At 45.8% G+C, this 18,427-nt stretch overlaps 2 protein-coding genes across 6 annotated transcripts in view; both read right to left on the bottom strand.

Moving 5' to 3' along the window:
• The window catches only part of SULF1 (sulfatase 1), a 290,367-nt gene that overhangs the window by 86,412 nt on the left and 185,528 nt on the right, over nucleotides 1-18,427 (bottom strand). The gene's annotated exons all lie outside the window — the stretch shown is intronic.
• LOC147724299 (uncharacterized) lies at nucleotides 13,914-16,149 on the bottom strand. Its single transcript, XM_086966610.1, has 2 exons — nucleotides 14,755-16,149; nucleotides 13,914-14,225 (listed from the first exon to the last, which is right to left on the bottom strand). Exon 1 carries the CDS (start codon nucleotides 16,147-16,149, stop codon nucleotides 15,136-15,138), a length of 1,014 nt encoding a protein of 337 aa, XP_086822736.1. The 3' UTR covers nucleotides 13,914-14,225; nucleotides 14,755-15,135.

Below are 18,427 nucleotides of genomic sequence, written 5' to 3'. Positions count from 1 at the left end.
TCAAATATTTATTGAGGTTTTAACTTCGCTCTGGGTCTTTAAACAGCTCATCACATTTACACCAAACATCTTTCCATATATTTCAATCTCTCTTCATGCCTTTGGGAAAAAGTGAGGCAGAATTCATGAATTTATTGGTTAATTTGCCAGGTTATCAGCATTTTCCTGAAATAAAGCAGGAAGGATTTACATCCGATCCTTGGCGGCAAACAGTTCCAGATCTTGGGTGCTGCGGCAGAGAACGCTCTGCCACAACCGGTAGAGAAAAAGGAATTAGGAATTGACAGTATAATTTGGTCTGCAGATCTGAGCGGTCTCAGAAAGAGAACTAAATCTTTATTTCCTGTTCTGTCACAAAAGAGCACAATGTAACAAATGCTCATTGAGGGTTTTGAAACACAAAATGCTGGAACTTGCATCCACTCGCCCTCTGGAAAACTAGTGATCATTTGTATTTATGTGTTCTTTTGTAATGAGGAGTTTTACTGCTCACCACCTGATACCTAGGTCACTTAACGGCATCGCTGCAGCGGTTATTTTTCCGCTACGCGGCTTTTTTGTAAAAGCCGCGTTAGATGACGAGCTCAGCTCGTCATCCGCACACGCCCCCCGTGGCTGATGACGAGCTGAGCTCGTCATCAGCATCGAAGGGGTTAAAAGCACAGTAACAGAAGAAACAATCATTGGCAAAGTCAAAAGGTCTGGCTTTTTCGGACAGCCTTTATGCTTTGCCAAGGTTTGTTTTGTTTAGCCATGCATTCTGCAAAACTTTACTGTTGGAAAAGATACCTGGCCCTCGTCAATCTAAAATAAATTGGCTACTAGCAAAAATATTTTTTGCTGTCTCAAAAATTACGCATGGACACAATAGTCCCTATCACTTAAGAGAACTACTGTGTGTGTAAGTGCACCTTTTGAAAGCCCAGAATCCCGCCACTCACAGTGAAGTTGGACATGGACTGACAATTTGTCCCATGCTGCAGTTGCCAGAAAAAAGGGGGAATTACACAGTAACAAACTATATATACACGTATATTATACATATATTATTAGAAAAAAATAAAAGATCTTGACTAACAGCAGACACAAAAATAAAATACGGCTGGAAACTGAAAAATTATGCCATTTTATGAAACGGAGGAGATAGTATGAAACCAGATGAATATAACAGAGCCTTGGCCAGACATTCTTCTGTCGTGGATATTAAAGATTAGAACTTAACTCAAAGCCTGTTTGAAAAGTTTGATTTACATGCGTTTTCTAAACTTCAGGTGGCACGTTTCAAGTGCCAACTGAAGTCGAAGTTGGGGCTGGGGCTGGTCCAAAGTTTTGGACCCTGGGCCCACAAAGATTTTCTACCTCATTTTAGTCTTTTAGATGAATGCTATTGCATCAAATGAGCCAGGTTCCTGGCAGGGGAATCTCGATGTGCCAGCTACTGAAGGTAGCCTAGCCTTTGGCTGGATATTTTTTGTGACAAATGCACAGTGTTTTCAACGTGAGCCTGAACTCAGCTGGGAGCCACTATAGCGCTTTCAGGGCTGGCTTAATATATTCTCGTTTCCTTGTGTGTGGGCACATTCTAGCTGCCTGATTTTAAACCTAGCTTTATGTAATGCCTTAAAAACATATGTTAGATATTTAGGGAGCCCTGTACCCCATCGAACTGACTATGTTTTCAGTTACAAGACGCCCTGTGATATAAATGAACTAAATATTGCTTGACTGAATGAATAAATTTAAGCCTCTTTACAAAACACTAGGATACACCAAACGTAACGTAGAAATAAAACCTTAAAATTTAGTAAGCCATTTTTTCTTGCCATATAAATGCCTAGATTTTCTGTCCCAGTGAAATAATTGTTCGGAATATTCCTGTTCAGCTTTATTCACTTTTCACGAAACATGTTTATTTCTTTGACATAGTCCGCTCTACTGTTCGGGCCAGAGAACTGTGTAATGTGTGATGTCTAATTATTTTAATTGTGTGAGACCAAGGCCCATAAAGGAGCATGTGATATCTTTCTGTTCGGGTTAAACTTAATCTAAATTGGTCTTAAAAGCCTAACATTAATTTTGTTTGCTTTGTCCCTATAATTTTAGCTTCAAATGTACTTATACAAGTTCATATTAAAAGCAGTTTGTAGTAATCAGATCATCAGTTCTCACATCCAGGGGTAAACATTGCTTTGCAAAATAGAACCGTCTCTAATTAGTCAAATTTAGATTGGGAAAATGATGGGCGTTTCCAATAGAGCTAAAAGGGAGGCAATGGGCTGGAAGCCGTGTGGCTGGTTATCTTACATCCTTAACCTTCTTTTAATTCTCACCAGCATCCCCGACAACTCTCATCTTCAACGACATATTATGAAGACCGTGTGTGGTTAAAGCAATGTTTCCGAAGGGAAAGTCCTCCAGTGTGTAACATCAGCTCCCAACTTAAACTTTGTTGTTCCTAGCTGATCTGGGTTAAATGCACATTGCTCCAAGATGGACCAATTAAAATAAATCACGTTTCAAGGTATCATTTTCACACTTACTTTCTAATCACATCTTAGATAATTCTTGATCAACAAACACATTCTTCACCCCCTCTGCTGGCTCAGTGTTGATCTTCTTGTGGGCCGCCAATTGGAGAAACCGAGTTTTTACTTGGCTCTCGTTATGATTTTGAAGAGACATTTCATCATTAAGGCTATAGTCTAGCAGATATATTGCCTTCACATGTTTAGGCTGAGCCATAGATGTTGGCCAAAGACACTCTTCACCAGCACAATGTAACATTATGTTCTCTACGGTGAACTTGTCACGCTTGCTCTGAAGTGACAAGCTGCTATAAATATCCCAACTGAGGAAAAAAAAAAAAAAACAACTAGGGAGCTGTGCTCTCACTGCTGACACCTAGGTGTAACATGCAGGCTACATAGTTGGATCCAGGAATTGCCAACTCAAACTTTTATCCTTTGAAGCTTGATAAAACGAGTACCACCTTTGAGAACACTCACTTGCCTCGCGGACACGTCTGCAGAGATTCTCAAAGGAACTGTAACTCAGTTAGTGCAGACACAGTACACAGTAACATTACCCGGACCACCCACACACAGTTAACACAACAGTAAACTGTTTGTTGGTCTTTTGAGAATATCAAACGGTGATATGAAATCACAAATCACCTGGTGTGTCTGGAGGCACATTTTCCTGGATGTCGGAGCATCTTTTTTCTTATATACAAGGGGTTTTAATTGCAAAGTGAATAGCTTCCGCGCAGTGTATCCGGGCTTTAGTAGCGGTGTCCACAAAAAGGTACTTGACTGTTTGTATTACCTTGAACTGTGCAGGGTATGTATCCATGTCTGTGTCCGGTTGAAGAGAGCTGCATATGCCACCACAAGTATTTAAATTACTTGAGGGTAATGGTTGTGCTTTATCACTTCAGTTACCATAAATACTCAATATAAAATGCAAATCTGCTAACATAAGAGCGTCTTAGAACAAACAACCATGCTTGGCTGTTTGATTGCGTTCACCATTAAGTTTCATGATTAAACTGAGCATTTCTAATCCACTGCGTGTTATTTACGGTAACTAGCTCTCCGTTTTATGGTATGTATTTTCGTTTTACTTTACCGCCTGTATTTTTCCATATTGATTTAGCTTTTTGAAAAATGGAAACTGCAAATAGTAAATTTCCCACTTTCATTCAAATAAGGACACACTTGGATGCCTAATGGGTTTTACTGTTAGAAGAAGACGTATATATTATACATCTATCATATGCAAATAGCTTGTAAACACATGCACAACTCCAACTATTTAAAGCTGCATCAGAAAATGTTACCCCCCCCCCCCCATTCTTTCTTTTTTTAACTTCCTTGTCTGTCAGTCTGCACAACTATTGGCCCGCACTCAAGATAGACAGAATTGAGAATAACTCAAAAGGAAGACTTTTTTTCCGTCTTTTCACAAATTAAAAAATAAATACAGATAAACAGGTGTTTTCTGTCAGTATTTAACTCTAAACATCACTAAACACGGAAAACTCAGAGCATTAATCGTGACCCATGATTTCCAGCCTTTAATTCCCACCAATTATTACGTTATGGTTTGCCCTTTTTAGGTTTCGCCTAAGTGAAAGCTGCGCACTGCGCAGCTTTTCACGAAGGTGAAAACCTAATGAGAATAATATGTTGGTTGGGAATCCGCCCCTCTGTTCCATTGGCCAGCTCCATAAATGGAGCCTAGCCATTGGAACAGAGATCTGTCCGTCATGGCCGGACCAGATTCGTGGGCGTTCCCACGATTTCTTTCCTCTCCGCCCCTCTGTGCGCGTCATCTCGGCAGTGGGCGGGTCCGTGCCCGTGCCTTTCCCGCCCCCCCTCCCGCTGTTCGTGTGCCCGTAGGTGCTTGTTATTCCTCCTCTGCTTCCGGTGCTTATTTGAAGGGTTAACTTCACCGCCCCCAGTACCCTAGTCTAAGGATGCCTCCTTGGGGGCGGCGTGGCGTTCCTGCCAGCTTTCCAGGAAACCCCTGTAGTGGTGGAGATCCCTCATTCTCCGTTGCCGGGAGACCAGACTGACGTCGGAGGGTTGCAGTTCCCTGTCTGCAGGCCTCTGCCAAGAATAGCCCGTGTGACGCGTGAGCCGAGGCTTGCCCGTGCAGTGAATGGATCGGCGCTGCCGCGGTGCACTCCCTTGCAGCAGATCACACCATGAGAGCGGGGCCGGAAGTGTCCTCCTAAGGCGTCGGTTCTGAGTGGGATCTCCCAACCGCGTCATGCTGAATGGGCAGTGCCTCCTCTTGCGGCCCGGGACACCCCCGTGACGTCAGCGCTGAGCGTGCCTGCTGCCTCCAGTCCTCAGCACTGCCTGCTCCTGTGCCTGCCTGGACAGAGCCGCTCAGACGCCGCACGCGCTCCTCACTCTGTCCGGGGAGCCAAGCTGCAGCTCTGTGCACTGCACGGCACGGGGCGCGCTCAGACGGTGTTATTACCCACTGTGCCCTCGACTCGGGGCGGGAATAGGGTTTTCCGGTGGAGAAGGCATCTGCACTGCAAGTTCCTCGACAGAAAAGTGCAGGGCCGGCCGAGCTTGGAATGCGACAGAGATAGCGCAGAGGGGAAAGTGTCTGCTGAAAGCATGGCCTCTCTTGCTATCTTTCCTAGAATGCTTTAAATATATATTTGTACTTCGGCCCCGGCTCCCTCTTAATGGCCTCTTGCATCAACAAACGTGCATTTTTTCCTTTCTGTTTTTTATTTAATAAAGAGCGAGAGGGTTTAGAAGCGTCTGTTTACAAAACTGTTTTTGAGCAGTGTTCCTGCGGCCGTCGCCAGCCCGCTCGGCGGTTTCCAGTTTTCTGTGGTTAGCAGTGTTATCTCAGAGAGGGTTTGGCGGCCTTTGTGAGGGCTTCTGCAGCCGGGACAATTATTTGCGCCCTCTAGGCAGAGACGAGCCAGCCTCCAAGTTCAACTCACAGAGCCTTCACATCCAGGGCGTCTGGCACTGCGGACAGCTCAGAGGGCGCGCTAAAAATCGACTTTCCTGTCCCTTGCCTTGGTTATTCACGCAAAGAGCAGAATAGATTATACAGTTAAAAGTTGGCTTCAGTATTTTACCTTGTCCGACAATGCTAAAGTGACGTACGCTGCACGTGCTTTCAGCTGCATAGTACGTACCAATAAAGTTATAACTCAAGACCAGCGTCCCTGCCATTTCTGTTCTGGCCTAACTTCTTTCTAGCGCTCCAAAGTATCCTCAAGGTGACAATGTTGCGCTATAGAGTGACATTAAATAGCCATATCCTGTTCCGGTGCATTGGACTTAATGAAGGTTTGGGATGTTCATATATGTTTCATTTTTAAAAGCTACAAAAGTTTTTAACCTTTTAAGTAGGGCCACACAATGACACCTTGCATGCCCGCAGAAGGGTCGAAAAGAGTGGTGGGGGCAAGACAGTCACAATTTCTTAACAATTATCTATATATTTTGGATGCTTTCAGACAGTCTTTGGGTGTAGGCCCGTTGGCCAGAGACCATTTTTACCAAATCATTGTTTTATTTGGTGTAAACTGGTTGTCAAATTCTGCCATTTTTTCAGCAATGAGTGTGATTAGAGGTGCCTGCGGTGCAAACCTCGAGGGGCGGGGGAGGAGTGATTTTAATTCCATAGCTACTCTGTCCAAGCTTACCTGGTAGGTGGCACATAAGCAGACCCTAGCTGCACCTACCTCTGTTTTACACGTCATGCTTGCATGTGCATTAGCCACCTGTGCTTTTTCACTGGGACTATAACGTGCTCCTGCAGAACGGATTTTCGCAGCAGATGAATAAACCAACTGAGATATCCTACTGGGAGTAGGATATACTATCAAAATATACACATATCTCTACAAAAGGTGAATAGCATTGACTACTTTAAAGGGATTGAAGCCCATGACCTATATGTTGCTTGCAGATCGCCGCAGCATGCCCAAGTCTCGTACCGGAGGTGCAGCTGTCCTGCCCACGCCCCTTGGTGGTATTCACTCTGCATAGCCCATCTTGTATCTTACACTGGATAGCTCCCCGGGTTAGTGCCTTGGTGAAACTATGCAGACATTAGTTTAGTGAGGAGGATAAGGGTGCCCAAAACGTTGTCCAAACCTTTTGTGCATGTTATTTGTCGAGCAAAGCTTTGAACGTGCTTAGTAGTCTCACTACAGAGGCAAACAACTACGCGGCACACGCAGAGTCCCTTGGCAGCGCTGCTGCATGAAGCTATTGGCATTGGAAAAGACAATGCCATTAATTTATCTGTTTTCAAAACCAACACGTACATAAAAAGTTTGTCATTTACAATGCCAATAGTTCTAACTTTTCCGAAGGCGAAACCATTGCATTGTAAATGTTTGTTTACCCCAGCTTTCACTTTATCCTTTATTTCTGAGGTAAACTAGCCATTTACTAAAGGAAAAAATTAGCCTTGTACACTAGTTACACAAGAACTAAAATGGCTGCCTTGAAGAGGCAGCAATAGACACAAATAGCGGATGGAGAGTCTCTGGCAATAACCGCTGGCCACACATTTGTAGCTGAAACGGCTTACATCAAGTCACAAGCCCTCCTACGTGTTAATCGATTCTGAAATCCCATCTATGGTAGCTTAATGTAATTAAAGTGGCAGGTACATAGTAATTTGGCTGACAGTTCTGTTCGCCAGGTGACTCCTGACCGTTGCAGTTATTCATACAAAGAGGTTCTCAAAAGAAACCACCCAACAGTCTTCCTCAACATGTCAGACTAATACTGTACTAGTATCTGCACCAGGGCTGTGCTTGGTGGAGACGCATGTGACCTGCTCCTGACTTATCAGATACCAAAAGTAACAGGTCAAAGCCTCATAGCACACATGCTTTTCAAGAGTTTACCTGTGGTACAGAGATTTCCACAGATTCTAATTATCTGAAACAGAGGCGTAGGTGACAAAATAGAATATACTACGTGACATGCATAGCTGCCTACTCCAAACCTGGGTCCATGCATTATTCAACGCTGCTAACAGAGGTCACTCTCCCTCCAACCATGGCTACCACTCCACTCTCCTCACATACAGTTATCACATGTATTTTTGTCTTGGGCAATATTGAAAGAATGAATATTAGCTTTGTAAAGCGCAAACTTTGCACAGGGGTGTCAAGGTGCTACGGAAATGGGCCAGGAGACAGATATGCACATATGAACAAGGCTCACAGAGTTGAAAGAGTTAAAAGCCAGGTCTTTAAGGTTTTACAAAAGAGAAAATGAGTTTCCAAAGCCAAGATTGAGAAAGAAAGGGAGTTCCAAAGTTTATCAGCAGCCAAAGAGAAAGCTCTACCCCCTACATCCCCCCCCCCCCCATCTAGATTTCCTGAAATTTGGAACTATCAACAAGTTCTTGCTAGCCGATCTTAACTGCTTGGCAGGGGACATATCTCCGAAAGAGTTTTTTATGCCTTCTGACCCCGTACTGTAGAAAGCCTTATGAACAAGGCAAAGGGCTTTGAATACAATTTTCCGACCAAGCGGAAGCCAATGCAGATAACTGATAGTGGCCGAGACTGAGTGATATTTGGGAAAACCCATCACCAGCCTGGCAGCAGCATTCTGCTCTAGCTGAAGTTGATGCATATGCCCCTTATTAATACCCAAACAGAGGGCATTACAGTAGTCCAGTCTAGACAACACAAGGGCCACAACTGCCTGTTTTTGGGAGGAAAAGGAGAGAAATTGGGAGATCTTTTTTTGAGTCCTTATAATCGCAAAGCAGGTGGAAACTGTTCTATTGATTTGGGGGCCCAGCGAAAGGGAGTTGTTAATTATGATGCCTAGGTTTTTTGCGCTGGTGCCAGGGCAGGAGCAAGGGACAAGCATATCCGGCCATCAAGCCTCTAAACAGGTGTCTTGATGGTTTCCAGAAATTAAAACCTCCGCTTTATCCCCACTGAGTCTTAGATAGTTCCATTCAATGCACTACCCTTGCTGTACAACACAGGCCACATTCCACATATGCCAGACATTCTCAGAACACAGAAAATATCATATTTATGTTTTACCATTCGTTTTACGCTACTTTTATTTCAACACACCAATGGTTGAATGATCTTCGCTCTTCACATAAGAGTAGTGGTCTTCATCATACTGTTGTGGGTGTGATCTCCATCTGTCCTACTGTAAAGCACACTAGAGCGACACAGTGCACACTCCGCACTAGAGCAGCATTTCACCCTCTTGCAGTGTGGCTACATGAACTCAGCTGCAGGACACTGTTCCTCGCAGGTATAGCTATGAGACGGCTACAGAAGTGCCGGGAGGGGCTGTCCTCGACACCCTTTTCAAGGCAAGAAGGCCAGGGGTTCATTAGTAAAGAGGCAAGGGAGAAAAAAAGACTGAACACAGCTAAGGCCAAGTCCTGCAATAGGCTATATGTGAAAAGCAATACAGCAATGAAGTAAGCTCTTTAAAGTTGTACATTGATGAGCTGTTTTTGGAAAGGAGGACCTTTGTCTTATGTAACAACAGCACATCTGTGGAAAAGATGCCACGCACGCAGATCCTCTGAAAAACAAGTACATCAAATTAACCAGATGGGGCCATCACCGGCTCTAAATGCCAAAAATAAACAATTCACAATATGCATCGTTCAGTAGAAGCCATAGGAAGCAAGTGTGGCCTTGAAGCAACACTTTGCATCCATATCACTGCTCTTGCAACCTCAGGCAACAGACACATGTACACAGTAGACTGTGCTCTTTAACTACAGCCCTGCACTTTCTCGCACCTTAGTGAAAAGGTGTAAAGGCAGGGACTCGTATTTTCACCATTATCAAAACATCAAGGAATGCTAGATATGGCACGGGTGTGTTGGTACTAATGAAGTGAAACATTTTTATACACAGTATTAATGTCCAGACTTGATAAAATGTAGAGGGCGTTCATCTGCAGTATGAAAAAAATCCAGACCTAATTAACTGTGATTCCAAAAAGTGCCGATAAGAATTCCTTTTTGTCTTAACATGTTTTCTTCATTACACTTCAGACACTGTTCTTAAAACAGAATTATATGATGATAGAGAAATGGCTAAACATTTTATTTCTCTTTTTAAGGTTTAATGCCTTGAAGCCTGCAACCCGTCCTGGTGACAGACTTCTACATCCAACATTGCTGTTTTATTAGGCTGTTTTTCTAATGGAATGAGGCACTTTTAGAGACCCACAGTGTGGCAGAGCATAACAACAAAACTGAAGGCCTGTTCTAAAACGTATCTGGTGTATTGGGGATAAAGTACCGCCTGACATACATTACCAGGCTATTGCTAGTCACTGAAGAGTTCCATGACCATATAGAGGCAAAAGGCCGGTTTCCAAAGTGACTTGCAGTATTCTTATCATGTACAGCAGGGGATACTGTATTCCATATAATACATGGCCACACCATCACCTTTCCCACAAATCGCTTAAATCCTTAGTCTATAGCTCTGTCATGAGAAAGAGAGAGCACATTTGCAAAACTAAATGCATCAAAAAAGCTGTTGGATATTTGTTGCAAAAAGGCAATAGAATCAGTCTAATACAAGCTACTTAAAAAAAAAAAGCACAGTTGCTTAGAATGTGTAGAAGTGTGTAAAGGCTTTTCTATAATTACCTGAAGAGTGCAACAAATAAACATGTTGCCATAAATATGTCCTTCTGCTTTCCACAGAAAAGCTAGAAAAACAGATCAGAAGAAATAAAAGGAACTTCTTTAAAGAGCTGCTTTAAATCATGTTCGGTGACCTCTCCCCTCGGCTAATAGTTCTGGCACCAGGCATTGTGGCATCAGAACTCAACTGTAATAAGCTATTGTAGTGGAGTTCTGATGGCAATTCTTTATAATGGACTTAAGGAAATGCCTCTTTTTGCATGGTCACCCCTAAGTTGGACTGATGTTGCTGGTTTTTAAGTCTCGCCTAGTGACGCAGCGCATGCGCTGCTCGCTTTGGTGAGATCTATTGTTGTCGATTTAGCTTCTGAAGGGGGTCAGGAGATATGCGCGTGCCCAGACAGGCGATGTGCACCTGTACGACTCGCTGCGTTTCAGCACAACACGTGCATGGCGCACTTTACTTTCCCTCCTTTTTTCCGTCGGCTCCAGATCATCTCGGGCAGGAGATCGAATCGTTTCTTACCTGTCGGTGTAGTTTTACAGATTGAAGATCTTTCTGGATTCACTATGCTATGCATTATTCCGCGGTCTAGTGGTTGGGTCCGGAATCGTGGTCTTTTCTGTGATGTCGGCACGCTTCCTGCGGAAGCTCCCACCTTTGGGCGCCAGCTTCGGATTCTTTTTTTTTTGTTTTTGTGATCTGTTTGTGACTCCTTGTCAATGTTTTCAAGTTCTTCCTTAAAGTAAATGATTCATCGTCTTGTCTCTTAAAGTGTCTGTTTGTACTTCCTATTTTGTATTTCCACCTTCTTCTCCTGCTTCATCTTTCTGGCGAAGGTGGGTGTGTTCGCTAGTGAATCCAGAAAGATCTTCAAGCTGCAAAACTACACCGACAGGTAAGAAACTATTTGTTTTGCAGCGTGAAACTTTCTGGATTCACTATGCTGTGCATAGACTTTGTAGCGGTTTGTTATGTTTGTGGCAGCTGGGTGGAAGATTAGCATTGGTTATTGAATATATGTTGAAGCACCTTCTGCCCTACTTGTGCTTCCTTGTTCATTTGTATATCCACGCAGAAGTGCTTTGTGAACGTGTGCATTGAAGCCCAAGTGTCCACCAGGCTTATGTCTTGAGTGGGTGTGTTAGCCAGGAAAGCTATTGTTGCTCCCTTTTTTCCGGTCAAGTGGGCTTGTGCCCCCTCTGTTAGTTCTTGCCCTGCCTGTTTGTGGCAGAATTGTATCGTTTGTGCGATCCATCGTGCGATGGTGTCTTTTGTTACTGGTCGACCCAGGAAGCTGGTTGCGAAGGACACAAAGAACTGCTTTGTTTTCCTGTGATCTTTAGTTCTCTCAATGTAATACATTACTGCCCTTCTAGTGTCCAGAGTGTGCAGTGCCCCCTCTGCGCTTGTGGATGGTTTCTGAAAGAAGCTCGGTATTTGTATTGTTTGGTTCATTTGAAACCTTGACACCACCTTTGGCATAAAGTGTGGGTCAGTTCTCATTACCACGCTGTCATTGTGTATTTGGATGTAGGGTTCTTGTAGCGTCAGTGCCTTCAGCTCACTTACCCTGCGCAGCCAGGTGATTGCCACCAGAAAGGCTGTCTTTATTGTGAGCATTTGTAGTGAAACCTTATGAATGGGTTTAAAGGGCGCTTTCATAAGCTCCGTTAGGACTAAATTCAGGTCCCATGCCGGTGGCGGCATCCTCTTAGGTGGTGCAATCCTTTTTGCCCCTTCCAGGAATCTCTTAACTACTTGAGATGTAAAGAAGCTCTTTCCTGTCTTTCCTCTTGTGTAGGCTACTACCGCTGCTAGGTGTACTCTTAGTGAGGATGAACTTAGTTTTGCTTTCTGCAGGTGTGTTAGATATTTTAGCACCGTTGATTCCCTTGTCATTTTCTTGTGTAGCTTCTCCTTGCTGCACCATTGTGTGAACCTTTTCCATTTTGCCACATAGCACTTTCGTGTGGTAGGTCTTCTGGCCTCCAGTAAGACCCGCAGTGTGCTCTCCGGTAGTTTTAGGTGTGCAAACTCTATGTCTTCAGGAGCCATGCAGCTAGGCTGAGGCTCTCTAGCTCTGGGTGTAGTACTTCTCCGTTTTGCATGGAGAGTAAGTCTTTTCTTTTCCCGAACTTGTGGGGTGGTCCCTGTGCCATTTCCATTATTTGGGAGTACCAGGTCTGCCTTGCCCACTGTGGTGCCACCAGGATCAGTGTCATCTTGCAGGTTCTGCACTTGCTGAGTACCCTGTGTATCAGTGGTGTTGGGGGAAAAGCTTATGCAAATGTTTTTGACCAGCTTATCCATAGGGCATTCCCCTGGGATTGTTCCTCTGGTTGCCTGGATGCGAAGTACCGGAATTTTGCATTCTGCTGTGTCGCAAATAGGTCTATTGTTGGTGTTCCCCACCTCCATAATAGCCTTTGCGTTTCCTGTGCATTGAGCTCCCACTCGTGGGACGCTGATGTCGGTCTGCTGAGCAGGTCTGCTTTCACGTTGTCCTTTCCTGGTAGGTGTATGGCTAGTAGGTCTATTGTGAGTGGGATAGCCCATCTCCATATTTCCTGCGCTAGATTGGACAGTGCGACTGATTGTGTTCCTCCCCTTTTGTTGATGTAGAACATCGTTGTTGTGTTGTCTGTTTGTATCAACACTCTCTGGTTGTACAGTTGCTTCTGCAAGGCCTTCAGGGCGAGGAGCACGGTCTTAAGTTACAGGCAGACTCCTCACCTTGAGCCTGTTCATGTGTGCTCCCCATCCCATCTGGGATGCGTATGTGGTGATTGTCACAGTTGGGGTTGGTGGTGTTAAAGGCTCCCCTTTTGTTATGTTCTTCTTGTTCCACCACGTTATCTCCTCTTGCACTGCGTGTGTTACAACCACTAGATCTTCTTAACTTCCTGTAGCTTGTGACCATTGTTGTTGCAGCCATACCTGGAATGGTCTCATGTGGAGACGTATACTGGGGACCAGGTGTATGCAGGACGCCATCATCCCCATGATCTTGCTCGCTGTCCTCACTGTCAGAGCTCGCCCCTTCTGGTAGCGGCGTGTCTCCTTCAGCAGGGCAAGTGTTCTCTTGTCGCTGGGGAACACCTTGCTCTATATGGTGATGATCTGTGCACCTAGGAAGATCTTCACTTGCTCTGGTTCCATTGAGGACTTCCCCCAGTTTTTGGAGCATCCCATGCTTGTCAATGTTTTTGTGACCCAGTGTGCGTATTCTTTGCATGTCCTGTGGAAGCTTGCTTTTATTAGCCAGTCGTCGAGGTAAGGGTATACATGAATCCCTTCCCTCCGTAGGTGCGCTGCCACGGCAGCGAGACATTTGGTGAAGACCCTTAGTGCAGATTTTAGTCCGAAGTCTAGGGCTGTGAACTGGTAGTGTTCTTCGTTGAAGGTAAATCTTAGTAGGTGTTTGTGCTGCCTGTTCATGGGAATGTGAAGGTAGGCATCTTTGAGGTCTATGTTGGACATGAAGTCTCCGTCCCTTATCTGAGGAATGTCCTCTTGTAGGGATATCATTTTGAATTTTTATGTCCTTATGTATTTGTTTAGGAACCTAAGATCCAGGATGGGTCTTAGCGTTTCATCCACTTTTGGTACTAGGAAGTAGTTTGAGTACACTCCCTTGTTTCTTTCTCTGAATGGAACTGGTTCGATGGCCTCCTTTTGGAGGAGTTCTTGTGCTTCCTCTAGGAGTAGAGCTAGTTCTTTTGCTGAGTGCGCCTTCCTCTTTGGTTTTCTGTTTGGTGGTTTCTTTTCCAGTTCTATGCAGTACCCAAACTGTATGATGTTGTGTATCCATTTGTCTGTGGCTATCTTCCTCCATTCCTGGAAGAAATGTTTTAGCCTGCCTCCTACTGGTGTTACATGTTCATTGATGTTTGGTTCGTGTAACCCTCTTTTGTTGACCTTGTTGTGCCCCACTCTCGGAGGGGTCGTGTGGGTGGGCACGCTTTGCGGGACGGAGTCACTTTGAAGTGGGTTGCTGGCCCCCTCTTCTTGTTTGCCCTCGTCCATTCACCCTCCCGTGAAAGGTCTGGCCCCAAGGCTGGTACTACTATAAGGAACAAGGGAACCCGCTAGGTAGGCAAGGACCAGGGGTATCAATTTAACGAAAAACAATGGCCCTTGGCACAGAGATAGAAGGTTATAATAATTATAGGCCACAATGTGCGCTATAATAGCAAAAAAAGTCCAGCAGGACTTGCAAATTTATTCAATAATTCATTACCCAGTTGGAGAAGAGCAATAAAACAGTGGGACACAGTCCTGTATCCACAAAGCTTACACAGACTAAGAGACAATACAAACATATAAAAATGCATCAGGCATGTAAACAAAAAATAGAGCAAGAAGGGGAACTCTGTAATACGCTTGCTTCACATATGTGGGGAACAAAACAAATTATGCACATAATAGTGAACTAGTGTTAAGCCCACATATCATGTCAAAACAGTGGGATACAGGACTGTGTCCCACTGTTTTATTGCTCTTCTCCAACTGGTTAATGAATTATTGAATAAATTTGCAAGTCCGGCTGGACTTTTTTTGCTATTATAGCGCACATTGTAACCCAAGGCTGGTACTGTCAGGTTTGTTTCTGCTGGCCCTGCTGTCCTTGATTGTTGCCATGGTAGGCCTGCTGGAATGTGTGGTGTGACGTTCCCGGCTGGTATCCCCCCTTCCGTTTGGCCTCCGTGTCGGGGTACCCCTTCTTATTCCTCTGAACTGTAAGGCCCCCATGGACCTTGCAGTCTCATTTTCTTTCTTGAGCTGGGTCCGTTTTTCATCCACCGGTGCCCTGAACAGTGTTTCTCCATTGAAGGGAGTGCTTAGAATGTTGTTCTGTACTTCCGGCTTAAAGCCTGAGAACCTCAGCCAGGCATGCCTTCTTTCTGTGACCCCGATCATCATAAGCCTGCTGGATGTGTCAGCCCCATCCAAGGCTGATTTTAGGCAGGAATTTGCTATATTTTTTCTTTCCTCCACCTGGTGTAACGCTCTTTGTTGGTATTGCTCAGGGAGGTGCTTGAGCAGCTGTCCGACCTCGTCCCAGTGCTGGTACTGGTGTCTGTTATGAGGGCATTGGAGTTTGCAATGCGCCAGTGTCCTGCTGCATTCCTCACTATTTTCCTCCCAGTTAGGTCCATCCTCCTACTTTCTTTGTCTGGTGGTGGGCCTGAGGTTGTTGGCACGTTTGCCCTTTTCCTGGCTGTTGCCGCAATAATCGAGTCTGCTGTGACTGATCCCTGGATGTAAGGGGAGTCCTTAGAGGAGTGCTTGTATTTCTTCTCCGTCCTAGGCGTGACAGACCTGCAGGTCGTTGGGTCTTTGAATGCCTCCCTCCCTCGGTCCAGGACACTTGGGAGCATGGGGACGAATTGACTCCTTGTTTGAGTGGGGAGCAGGGTCTCTAAGAGGAAGCATGCTTTTGGTTTTTCTTCCTCAAGTTTGACTCCATAAGCCGCTGCCGCGTTCCTGATGACCATGTTGTAGAACCCAATGTCATCTGGCGGCGAAGGCCTCGAGGGGTACGTCTCCACGGGCTCTTCTGGGTTTTCGGCGTCGAGGTCCTGTGCCATTGAGGATGCTGAGCCGAAACTCGTCCGCTGGTCATCGTCGACTTTCTCTTCGTAGTATAGGCCCTCTTCCTCCAGGTGTTCCTGGGGTTCTGGAGTTTTCGGCGGCTCTTCTGCGTCGAACTCCTCTTCTATTTCGACGATCGTCGTCAGCAGTTTCGACGGAATAGTGAACCTTTTCATTTTCTCGTCGAACTCTCTCTTCCTTTGCAGGATGTTATCCATTTCAGCCTCGAGCCTGCTCTTCTTTCTCTCCATTTCAGCTGCCTGTTCAGCGTTGAGTGATTCGGCAGATCTCTTTGGCGCCGTCGTCGACGTCGAAGCAACCTTCGGTTCCTTCTCCTTCGATGTCGAGCGGTCCTTTTTGGGGACGTGTTTCGACGACCTTGGCTTTTCGCCCATTTTTGCCGTCTGGGAGTCCTTTTCAAAGGATCCGCTGGGCTGTTTGTCCTTGGATGCAGCTGTGTCCGTCGAGATTTTCGGCACCGGTGCTCCCTTTGTGGAGTTAGACTCTGTTTTTCGAGAGTCTGACTCAGACTTTTGAGAGTCTTTCGGGGCTTATGGGGTCGACGTCTCTCCTACCTCTTTAGATGTTTTCTTATCGGTCTCTACGACCGTGTAGTCATCTGGTCCCTCGGCGATGATGTCCTCCTCGTCACTGGAGAGGCCCAGGTCCCGAAGCGACAGAGGTTGGCCTTTGCCTTGCATGGTGTAGTTGGCTCTTCTCGGTCTCTCTCTAATGCGGAGTGTCTTCGGGGTGAAGACGGAGCAGGCGTTGCAATCCTTGCTCTCGTGGTCTACCGGTAGGCAGAGGTTGCAGACTGGGTGCTGGTCCTTCTGCACATATTTGTGGTGGCAGTTACGGCAGAATTTAAAAGGTGTTTTGTTCATTCCTGCACCCTGGAGGCCCCCTGTGTGCACATTCTCAGTTGGACGTCGAAGTTCTCAAAGTTCTCCTTCTTCTTCGTCGTCTCGGCTCAGTGATCTTGTTCCTTGGTGTCTTCTCCAATCTTTTATGTGTAGAATTAGTCTTTTTCCTCTTCTTTCCTCCAAAATCTTTGGAGCCTCTCGGTGACGATCCAGACCCCAACGGCGGAAAAAAGAATCTGAAGATGGCGCCGAAAGGTGGGAACTTCCGCAGGAAGTGTGCCGACATCACAGGAAGTACACCAGAAGGTGGGACGTCGACGCCCACCTGGGCTACAAAAAAAAATAAAAAACTCTATAATTCCGGACCCAACCACAAGACCGCGGAATAATGCACAGCATAGTGAATCGAGAAAGATGCACGCTGCAAAAGTGCACGCGCCTGGACAGGACATGTGCATGGGTATGGCGTGCGGAAACAGCGCGCTTTCACTTTTTTTTGTTGCTTTGCATTCTTCCGAGGGCAGAACAACCATGTTGGGTAACAATTGAACTAAAAAAATAATTTTGTTCACCATTACATTCAGTTCAAAACCTCCTCATTCCTAGTCGGCTGCAGTTGTTTTACACTCTCTGCATTCCACCCAAGCGCCATCCTCCTCATCCTACAGTGACGCCGTCCTTTCCCAATGTTTGTACAAGAGAGCCCTCTACAGTGGCTGGGCCTGTAGACAGCCCCCTGCACTGATAGAGCTGCACATTAGCAGCAGTGAGTGTGTGTATGCTGTTTTACAAACACACTAAGGAAAGGCTGGCACATTAACAGATGTATGCCCTTCATTAAGAGCTTTAGTCCATCCCTGAACAGAGGCATCCTGGACACAGGATGCCCTTTGAATGGGTGGGATGTGCTCTTCAAGCTCTGTGCAAGGGCATCCCTACAAATAAAGGTGTCCTCTGAGAACGCTCTGTTGGCAGTCCTACACACAGAGAAAGAACCCTGTGCGTCCACAGCCCTAGGGAGGGCAGTCAGCCCTGCTCGTAGACATGCATGCTGGCAGGCGCGTGGACAGGTAAGCTGGTGCACTAACCACCAAGATGATTTGCTGCCCTCACACATAGTCATAGGAGCAGGCATGCCTTTAGCCAGACAGAACTTCATTATGCAGCAGAGAATCCGCATGCTGCGTACCAAGGCCTGAATCCCCTCCGTTCTGTAGGTGTACGCACTGCCAGTTCGGTCTACTGCCAACCCTGAATACTGGCAACCACAAAGTATCTCATTGCTCAGCCCACCATGCTGTGCTCTGCCGCCTACCTGGCACACCTCACTTCTGCATACTACCAGGCTTGCACTGTGCACCCACTTTGCACAGCCAGCCCTGTGCTCTGCATGTTATCTATACATGGTATCAACCACACAGAGTGTTAGACTGGAAGTCAGCCCAGTGCCTGCTTCCTGAGGGCACTGCCAGCCCTGTGTTTCCCCTGCACCGTGCGCTGCTACCTTGCCCACTGCCAGGTCTACGTCTAGACTCTAGAGTGGCTGTATCAGGCAGGCGCAGACTGCACTAAACATGATATTGTCAAAGTGAATAGTATAGAAGTGTCTGGAGAAACACATCGGGTGCTGCAGCACAATGTGGGGCTGTGGGAGTCAAACAAACCTAGTCATGCAAATAAGGCATTCATGCACTGTCTGTGCACTTGTAAAAAGAGGCAACTCCAAAGAAAATCTGTGGAAGTTTTTAATGAGCATCAAAGAGCGCCAGTAGCCCTGGCAGGGATCAGCAACTGCCACCTTTCCAAAGGA

The sequence above is a fragment of the Lissotriton vulgaris genome, chromosome 4_1, assembly GCF_964263255.1.
Source record: "Lissotriton vulgaris chromosome 4_1, aLisVul1.2, whole genome shotgun sequence".
Lineage (NCBI taxonomy): Eukaryota > Metazoa > Chordata > Amphibia > Caudata > Salamandridae > Lissotriton > Lissotriton vulgaris.
This window is presented reverse-complemented; position numbering and strand designations above follow the sequence as displayed.

Bases quoted from the DNA above. Each gene is read 5' to 3' on its own strand.
- LOC147724299 (XM_086966610.1), bottom strand. From the start codon at position 16,149: ATGGGCGAAAAGCCAAGGTCGTCGAAACACGTCCCCAAAAAGGACCGC.